Source organism: Oryzias melastigma, unplaced genomic scaffold (genome assembly GCF_002922805.2).
Source record: "Oryzias melastigma strain HK-1 unplaced genomic scaffold, ASM292280v2 sc00221, whole genome shotgun sequence".
Taxonomy (NCBI): Eukaryota; Metazoa; Chordata; class Actinopteri; order Beloniformes; family Adrianichthyidae; genus Oryzias; species Oryzias melastigma.
In genome coordinates this window covers 144,179-153,895 of record NW_023416883.1, presented here as the reverse complement: position 1 = coordinate 153,895, position 9,717 = coordinate 144,179, and the positions used below count along the sequence as shown (strand labels likewise).

Below are 9,717 nucleotides of genomic sequence, written 5' to 3'. Positions count from 1 at the left end.
AAAGGGATGATGGCATGTTAAAGTAGGGTTTACTTTTGAAACAACAGTCCCACCCATAACTCAGAGGCAAGTTTCTAATGAGCTCTTACCGCTTTACAGAAGCTATATTCTAGGAAAAAACACAGGTTTTTGATTTGGTCAAATATGATTGGAGTATGACTTAAACAGTTTTTTATTTTTGCAAATTTTATAGCAATATGTATTTTATCTCCCAGTGTCCCTTTGTGTCCTGAAAGGTGCATTTAAATAAAATCTACTATTATTTATGCTATTTTTGTTTCATATAACTGATACTTCTGTTAGTTAACCAGCCATCTGGCTGGAGAAGAAAAAAAAACATTTCTCCCAGGTGTTGTACCAAGAACTGCAGAAACTGTCTGTCTGCTATTATGCTACAGCTTTAAACCTGTGGTTAAAGGGCTTTACACAGGTTGATGATTGCTCATTGAATTAAAACTGGGTCCAAGAACAGTTTGACCAGCAGTCAAATTTGAAAAGGAAGTGACTGTCTACGGCTAAGCAGCTGTCCAAGTACAAACACTGTTCAAATGGTAAAAATCCAGCTGCTGTTACCGCTGAGGGAAACATCAGGACATTTCAATGCGAAGACGAAGTCACGCAGCAGAGCCACGAGAAGCGCCTCATTCTCCTGCCGGCCACAACTACTCAGGCAAAGAGTCACCGCTTCAGAGAAAGACAAGGGGTCAGAAGCAGGACGCTCCATTTCCTGTGATGTAACGGAGGAATGAGAATCAATCTGGTGTTACCCATCTCTAAACAACACAGGACAGCTGGAGAGACCCAAGACTTACAGGGGTGTTGCTGCTTCTGGTTACTTCCAGCAAGGGAGCTTCCAGGAGCATGTATATCCTCTGAGAAGTGAGAAGGTGCTGGGTCTCACTCAGGCCGTCAAGACTGAGCAGCAGAGTCCGAGTCAGAACTACAAAGGAGGCCCTGGCCCTAAGGCTGGACCCCAGCTGCTGCTCCACAAGCAGGACTAGTTTCTCAAGCTGAAAGAAACAGTGACATTGTGAAAACTGTTTGATATCAAAGAACAGGGACGTCCTGTGAGGGAGAAGCCGGTGTAATCTGGAAATAAGTCCTGACGCACTCAATTATTAGATATTGTTTTAAAGTAGATATAACAGATCTCAGTTAAACTTCAAACCCCCTAATTTTTATTCTAACTGTATTTGCATTTTCATGCCCCATCCCTACCCCAGGTTAAAGAACTCACAGCATCTCGTTTGCAAAAGGGCTCCATGTTGGTCAGGTTCCTAGCTAGCGTAGAGATGAGACGATCGTTAGCCATGCCAACAAAGTTAGGGTCATGGCTCATCTTTGCCATTTTGTTTAGTTCTGAGGAGAAAATACAACTTTATTCTTGGTTTTACTAAAATGTGCATCCCTTCATAAACATACGTGTGTAATTAAGAAATACACAAAGAAAGAAATAATCAAATTCACAAAATGTATCGATTTAAAATTTTGGAGGTCATCCAAGTTTGATAAAGAACCTATTTTTTGATGCACCTTTGACTGTGTAGGAGCTACACAAAACCGTTACCTTGACCCCAGTTGTGTGTGAGGGGGTGCTGAGCGAGGACAGACGAGTGAGCTACAGCGTTTGGGAGTCCGAGCTGAGGCGAGGTGATGACCAAGAAGGGCAGGAGCCTCCAGCCCGTTTTCTCCAGAAGCCCATGATCTCTCTTTAAGAGCTGTTGGTCAGACAGTAAATGTACTGCACTTGTCAGCACTGGCAGCCTGAAGAGGGCAATACAGAGTCACTATAAATACTATTGAGCTTTGGAAGATTTTTGAGAGAATGATGTGAGCTTCACTGACCAACACTCATCCCCTGACAGATCGGTTCTGTGCACCAGAGACAGTAGACATGATACACAGTCCTCAGGCTCCAACTTGTCCAGGACCATCTACAGAGCAGCACACCAATAACCACCCTGCTTGTAAGAATGTAAGATGATCACCCGCCGCCCACTGACCTGCAGCACTGTAAGAGCAGCAGCCACCACCTCCACAGCCTCATCCTTTAGGCGCTCCAGGATGGCCTCTTTCAGAAAGGTTTCATCAAGAGTCACATGCTGAAAGGACACATTTATCTAAAATATAGGCCCTCACCGTCCAGGTTCAAATCATGAAATTCTTGCTTACTTGTCCTGTAGCCACCAAGTCCTTTAGACATTCCACAGCTGCCATTCGGACTGAGGGCTCTGGATGTCTCAGGCTCAGGAACAATGACACATCCGAGTTGCCAAGAATCTGTCAACAAACACACAAACGGGTGTTGGCCAACTCTTCAGGTCATACTTCTACCTATATGACAAGCAGCTTACCTGGTGTTTTCCACTCCTCGTGGAAAGAGACAGGAATCGATTGAACAGCTGCTTCTGAGCCAAATTGCTGACACTGCACACACGGGCAGCCAGAATGGCGTCCAGGGCCTTAGAGTACCTAAAGTAACAAAAACTTGTGTTTTTAATCTGTCTGTGTTTTTTTGTAGTCTGTGTGGGGAGCCCAGCAGTTGTTGTTTCAATGTGATTTAACCATTACAAATGGCAAATAAATTGATTCTGATTCTGACTTCTCATCCATCACAATTCCGGCTTTTCAACACTTGTACACAGTCACTGAAATGTATTTCTTGAGTCACAGGGCAAGTTGGTTTGTAAATTAAAAAAAAAAATCTATTGACCAAGCCTTTTTAACCATACGAATTATTAGTGTAATTCTATAACTGAAGGACATTTTACATCCCTACCACCAATAACATTTTTTAAAATTAATGTACAAAATACTAAAACATGGAGTTTCTAAGTAAATTCACCTGTTCTGAAACCAAACCTATAAAAAATTAAGAGAAAAGAATGCTTATAGTTTTCAAATTACAAATAAATCTGGAGTACCCCCTAAAATGCCATTTACTCTTCTGCTACCCCCCCATGACATAATTGAATCTCAAATACAATGGAATGAAATTTAAAGTATTTTGTTGTATCCATCCATCCATCCATCTTCCTCCGCTTCATCCGGGACCGGGTCGCAGGGGCAGCAGTCCAAGCAAAGATGCCCAGAATTCCCTCTCCCCGGCCACTTCCTCCAGCTCTTCTGGGGGGACCCCGAGGCGTTCCCAGGCAATCCGAGAAACATAGTCTCTCCAGCGTGTCCTGGGTCTTCCCCGGGGCCTCCGCCCAGTGGGACATGCCCGGAACACCTCACCAGGGAGGCGTCCAGGAGGCATCCGGATCAGATGACCGAACCACCTCAACTGGCTTCTCTCGATGCGGAGGAGAAGCAGCTCTACTCCGAGCTCCCTCTGGGTGACTGAGCTCCTCACCCTATCTCTAAGGGAGCGCCCAGCCACCCTGCGAAGAAAACTCATTTCAGCCGCTTGTAGTCGGGATCTCGTTCTTTCGGTCACGACCCAGAGCTCATGACCATAGGTGAGTACAGGAACACGTTGTATTATTTGTTTAATTGCTGTCTTTTCTAACTATAGGAAAATTTGTTTGATAAATACAATATTCCAAAGAAGGTATTATTTTTGGAACTTTTGTACCACAACATGCACTTAACCTTGTTACCATAACCTTTTAGGATAGTAGAATAACAATCCAGCAGATAATCCATGATACTGGACTTGACATCACACAGTTTCACAAAAAATGAGTAGAGCTAAGGGATCCCTTCTCTTGAATTCTCTATATTTTTGAAACATAGTCGGCAATACTTAAATATCTCACTTAACCTCATTCAACCTTGTTACCCATGTAATCTGAATAAAACTTATTTTTTTCCTTTACTTATTTAGATAAGTAAGTTTGTCCTTTTGGTCCGTATTAAAAGCTGTCTAAAAATGTAGCTTCTACACCTGAGAGAAAGCTAATGTTCTTGTGGATTTTCAATCTGTTCCTGTGATAAAAGTAACAGGGTTGCATCTCCTCCAGTTTACTCACACTTTAGAAACTACTGCTTGTACTTTAAATCAACATTATTCAAGATTAATAACTTAGTTACTCTCATTCTTTCCATTTCCTTGTGGTAGTTCAAATAGATTATGCTTGCAGCAACTACCCCATTGGGATCCCTTAGCAAAAAGTAGTTTATTTAAAGGCCTCTCCAATGAAAATTGTGTTCTTAACATGTTCTTAAGTCATTTTCTTTCTGATGAAGGAGATAAAGATCTTAAAATTGCATTTCGGAATGATTTTGAATAAATCTTGAAGGATCCAAAGCAGACAGAAAAATGCCCTTGGAAAAAGCCAATATTGCTTACCATTTTTATTGCACCATTAATGTTAATTTTCGAGGTTGTAAGGAGCTGTAAGCTTGTAGGAGAGCATGTAAACAGAAGAAAGATGGGAAGGGGACAGGCTTGCTCTGCAGCTACAGTCCCTCAACCCAAAAGTGAATTCCTAATGAACTCCTGCCACTCTGCAGAAACTATGTCCTAGAAACGGCATAATCATAATTGAGACCACTGGGAATGCCTTTACAACAGTTCAAAAGATGATTTGAGAGGGACTTTAAGCTTACTACAAATTTTTTAGGGTGTAATCAGACTGGAAAAGTCCATAGATCCATACTGGGTCTTGATTGATGATTTGGTTTGTCTTAAGCATAGATGACAGCTCCGCCCCCCAGTCTAACACCAACACTCAATTTCTCCACAGAGGTAGTGATGATCAGCAAAAAACATTCATTTTAGATGCAGAATACCGTATATCTTCCAGTCGTGTCCTGTCTTCAATAAATTCCAGTTCAAACAGATGTTTGCTGTTTTAGACAAGGGTCTCCATTAAGACCCTTTTCACACATCGCCGGTCAATTAAATGCGCCCAACATGAATTTCTATTTGCTTTTATGCTTGGTCGCACTTTAAATATGTGCAAATAACATCAGCCAAAAGAGAACCCATTAGAATGATATCTGCTTTTTTTTTCAATTTTTTCTCAACACAATGAATTAAAGGTATTCTAAGGCCAAGTATGTTTTCTTTATTCCCCTTACATCAAACTGTCTGCTTTCCAGCTAACAGAAAGGATTCAATACAAATAAACAATTAAACATAATAGTGAAATGATCACAAGTCCTTTCATACTCTGTTCATGTTGGGCTCCATGTAATGGACCGCTCCACACCGGCGCCTGCTCAGCATATTTCCCACCAGCCGCTAAATGCGCACTGAATGTTCAACCCGACTCAACATTTTCATGCATCATCACAGCAAGGCAGAACAATGACCAATCAGAGACCAGGATTTGTGAGTCGTCCATGGATAGTGTCCGCTTCAAAGCAAGGAAGTTCCAAACATGATCAAGAAAGAGAAATGAATCATTGGGATTTGTTCCCAGTTGGATTAATGTGACACCCAGACAGAACAGAGTCGTGAAAAACAAAAAAACCTGGAGCGAGATTTGAGGGGTTCACACTTTGAATTTTTGCTCCTAGGTTCTCCGTATTGCAGGTGGTGGAGGAGCACTAATGAACAGTAAATAGAAGAAGATTCTCCTCCTGCTGATACCTGTGTAAGCGCGCAGCTCCGGTGTAGATACCACCTGCTGAGCGCACATACATAAACCAGCGCAGACAGTGTTCTTGAACACACCGCACGCTGTGAGCACCTTGAACTCGGTTTAACATTCAGCACGCTCAGTGCGTGCCCAATTTGTGTGCAGAGCTCAAGACCCAACTTAAAAACTTGCGTAGCAATGCGTGCTCCGTGCACGGAGGCCAGGAATTCGGGTGTCTGCATGTATGCATAGACTTCATTGAAAGCTTAAGCTGAAGGCTTTTTTCAAAGAATTTTGCCTGTGGTGACTAACCCTCTAACTTTTACAATCCAAAGAGGAGAAAACGATCCCAGTTGGCGAGCGGCAATTGTTAATTTCAGACCCTGCGCGTACCATTAAGACAAAACTGTAAACGTACCTGTTCTCGAACAGCCTAATGATAGGCAGCAGCAGCTGATCTAGGGCAGACATGTCATCAGCGCAGCGATGGCTCTGACTCAGATACTGGTCAATCAACAGCCTGTGAGGGAAGAAAAGAGAACAGGTGTTTCAGAATAAAGTCAGAATCTTCCACAAAAACATTTGTGAGAAATGGCTGGTCCCAGTCCAGATTCTAAGCAGATGTGAGCATTGATGATCAAAAGAGCCAATGTGTTTGCAAGTTTTCCCAATATCCTTTCAAAAGTTACAGCTGATCAGTTGAGTTCAATAAATTAACCCTTGTTCTTTCCTAGGAATGTTTACATTAAAAGTGGATAATGTAGCCACGAGGGGGCCCAAGCCAGGGTCTCATTGTGCCGGTCCCAAGCCCGGATAAATACAGAGGGTTGTGTCAGGAAGGGCACCCGACGTAAAATCTTGCCAAATCAAATATGCGAATCAGACCTACAAAATCCATACCGGATCGGTCAAGGCCCGGGTTAACAACGTCCGCCATTGGTGCTGTTCACCGACAGGGTGCTGGTGAAAATTGGACTACTGTTGGTGGAAAAAGGAGAGGAGGAAGGCAGGTTTGTAGGAAGAGAGAGAAGAGGAAAGTCACTAGTGTTGGACTGAGAGTTGGGACTTTGAATGTTGGAACTATGACAGGAAAGGGTAGAGAGTTAGTGGACATGATGCAGAGGAGAAAGGTAGACATACTGTGTGTCCAGGAGACCAGGTGGAAAGGTAGTAAGGCTAGAAGTTTAGGAGCAGGGTTCAAGTTGTTCTATCATGGTGGAGATGGGAAGAGAAATGGAGTAGGAGTTATCCTAAAGGAGGAGTTTGTTAGGAGTGTTGTGGAGGTAAAAAGAGTGTCAGATAGAGTGATGAGTCTGAAGATAGAAATGGAGGGTGTCATGTTCAATGTTGTTAGTGGGTATGCCCCACAGGTAGGATGTGAGCTGGAAGAGAAGGAGAAGTTCTGGTTGGATCTTGATGAAGTGATGATGAGCATCCCTGGAAATGAGAGAGTTGTCATTGGTGCAGATTTCAATGGTCATGTTGGTGCAGGAAACCGAGGTGATGAGGAGGTGATGGGCAGGTTTGGTATCCAGGAGAGGAATGTAGAAGGACAGATGGTGGTTAATTTTGCAAAAAAGATGGAAATGGCGATAGTGAATACATTCTTTGAGAAGAGACAGGAACATAGAGTGACCTATAAGAGCGGAGGTAGAAGCACACAGATAGACTACATCTTGTGTAGACGGTGTAATCTGAAGGAGATCAGTGACTGTAAAGTAGTGGTTGGTGAGAGTGTTTCCAGACAGCACAGGATGGTGGTGTGTAGAATGACTCTGGTGGTGAAGAAGATGAAGAAAGAGAGGGCAAAGGCAGAGAAGAGGACAAACTGGTGGAAGCTGAAAAAAGAAGATTGTTGCATGACTTTTAAGAAACAGTTGAAACAGGCTCTGGGTGGTCAGGAGGTACTCCCAGATGACTGGATAACTACAGCTAATGTGATCAGGGAGACAGGTAGGAGTGTACTTGGTGTGTCATCAGGAAAGAGAGTTGATAAGGAGACTTGGTGGTGGAATGAGGAGGTGCAGGAGTGTATACGGAGTAAGAGACTAGCTAAGAAGAAGTGGGACACTGAGAGGACTGAGGAGAGTAGACAGGAGTACAGGGAGATGCAGCGTAAGGTGAAAGTAGAGGTGTCAAAGGCCAAACAAAGAGCTTATGATGACTTGTACGCTAGGTTGGGTAGTAAGGAGGGAGAGACTGACCTGTACAGACTAGCAAGGCAGAGAGATCGAGATGGGAAGGACATGCAGCAGGTTAGGGTGATCAAGGATAGGAATGGTAATGTGGTGACAGGTGTCAGTGGTGTAATGGAAAGATGGAAAGAATACTTTGAAGAGTTGATGAATGAAGAGAATGAGAGAGAACAAAGAGTAGGAGAGGTGACGGTTGTGGAGCAGGAAGTAAGAAAGATTAGTAAAGGTGAAGTGAGAGGGGCTTTGAAGAGGATGAAGAGTGGAAAGGCTCTTGGTCCTGATGATATACCTGTGGAGGTATGGAAGTGTCTAGGAGAGATGGCAGTGGAGTTTTTGACCGGGTTGTTCAACAGGATCTTAGGTGGTGAGAAGATGCCTGAGGAATGGAGGAGAAGTGTGATGGTGCCCATTTTTAAGAATAAGGGAGATGTGCAGAGTTGTGGTAACTACAGAGGAATAAAGCTGATGAGCCATACAATGAAGGTGTGGGAAAGAGTAGTGGAAGCCAGACTAAGAGCAGAAGTGAACATTTGTGAGCAGCAGTATGGTTTCATGCCAAGAAAGAGCACTACAGATGCAACATTTGCTTTGAGGATGTTGATAGAGAAGTACAGAGAAGGTCAGAGAGAGCTCCACTGTGTCTTTGTAGATCTGGAGAAAGCTTATGACAGAGTGCCCAGAGAGGAACTATGGTATTGTATGAGGAAGTCTGGAGTGACAGAGAAGTATGTCCGAGCAGTGCAGGACATGTATGAGGGCTGTAAGACAGTGGTGAGGTGTGCTGTAGGGGTGACAGAGGAGTTCAAGGTGGAGGTGGGATTACATCAGGGATCAGCTCTGAGCCCCTTCCTGTTTGCAATGGTGATGGACAGACTGACGGATGAGGTTAGACAGGAATCACCATGGACTATGATGTTTGCAGATGATATTGTGATTTGTAGTGAGAGCAGGGAACAGGTGGAGGTGGAGTTAGAGAGGTGGAGGTTTGCCCTGGAAAGGAGAGGAATGAAGGTTAGCCGCAGTAAGACAGAGTACATGTGTGTGAATGAGAGGAACCAGAGTGGAAGAGTGAGGTTACAGGGAGAAGAGATAAAGAAGGTGGAGGAGTTTAAGTATTTAGGGTCAACAGTACAGAGTAATGGAGAGTGTGGAAAAGAAGTGAAGAGGAGAGTGCAAGCAGGTTGGAATGGGTGGAGAAAAGTGTCAGGTGTGATGTGTGACAGAAGAGTTTCAGCACAAATGAAAGGAAAGGTGTACAAGACTGTGGTGAGACCAGCCATGTTGTTTGGACTAGAAACAGTGGGACTGAAGAAAAGACAGGAAGCAGAGCTGGAGGTAGCAGAGATGAAGATGCTGAGGTTCTCTTTGGGAGTGACCAGGATGGATAGGATCAGGAATGAATACATCAGAGGGACAGCACATGTTAGAGGTTTTGGAGATAAAGTCAGAGAGGCCAGACTGAGATGGTTTGGACATGTTCAGAGGAGAGACAGTGAATATATTGGTAGAAGGATGCTGAGTCTAGAGCTGCAGGAAAGAGGTCTAGAGGAAGACCAAAGAGGAGGTTTATGGATGCAGTGAATGAAGACATGAAGGTGGCTGGTGTTAGAGTGGAGGATGCTGAAGACAGGCTTAGATGGAGGAAACTGATTGGCTGTGGTGACCCCTGAAGGGAAAAGCTGAAAGGAAAAGAAGAAGACGACAGCTGGATAGCTTCGACTGTTGATCACCAATTTTTGTTGCACAGCTAATGTTAGGTTATGAGGAATGAGGGCCTGTAAGGTAGTGGGAGAAAGTGTAAACAAAGGGATGATGGCATGTTAAAGTAGGGTTTACTTTTGAAACAACAGTCCCACCCATAACTCAGAGGCAAGTTTCTAATGAGCTCTTAGGTTTTTGATTTGGTCAAATATGATTGGAGTATGACTTAAACAGTTTTTTTCTTTCATTGATGTGTGATCCATCCCTTTGCCATGGGATGGATCACACAT

The 9,717-nt window shown here is 43.6% G+C and overlaps 1 protein-coding gene across 3 annotated transcripts in view; it reads right to left on the bottom strand.

The window, feature by feature from the left end:
* Window positions 1-9,717, bottom strand: part of heatr1 (HEAT repeat containing 1) — a 57,089-nt gene that overhangs the window by 34,644 nt on the left and 12,728 nt on the right. For all 3 annotated transcript variants that reach the window (XM_024261532.2, XM_024261533.2, XM_024261531.2), the window contains exons 10-18: window positions 5,950-6,051; window positions 2,355-2,472; window positions 2,173-2,280; window positions 2,004-2,102; window positions 1,846-1,934; window positions 1,568-1,764; window positions 1,238-1,359; window positions 813-1,010; window positions 574-727 (exon numbers count right to left, since the gene is read on the bottom strand). In XM_024261532.2, the coding sequence (XP_024117300.1) occupies window positions 574-727; window positions 813-1,010; window positions 1,238-1,359; window positions 1,568-1,764; window positions 1,846-1,934; window positions 2,004-2,102; window positions 2,173-2,280; window positions 2,355-2,472; window positions 5,950-6,051 (1,187 nt within the window). The remainder of the gene's footprint in view (window positions 1-573; window positions 728-812; window positions 1,011-1,237; window positions 1,360-1,567; window positions 1,765-1,845; window positions 1,935-2,003; window positions 2,103-2,172; window positions 2,281-2,354; window positions 2,473-5,949; window positions 6,052-9,717) is intronic.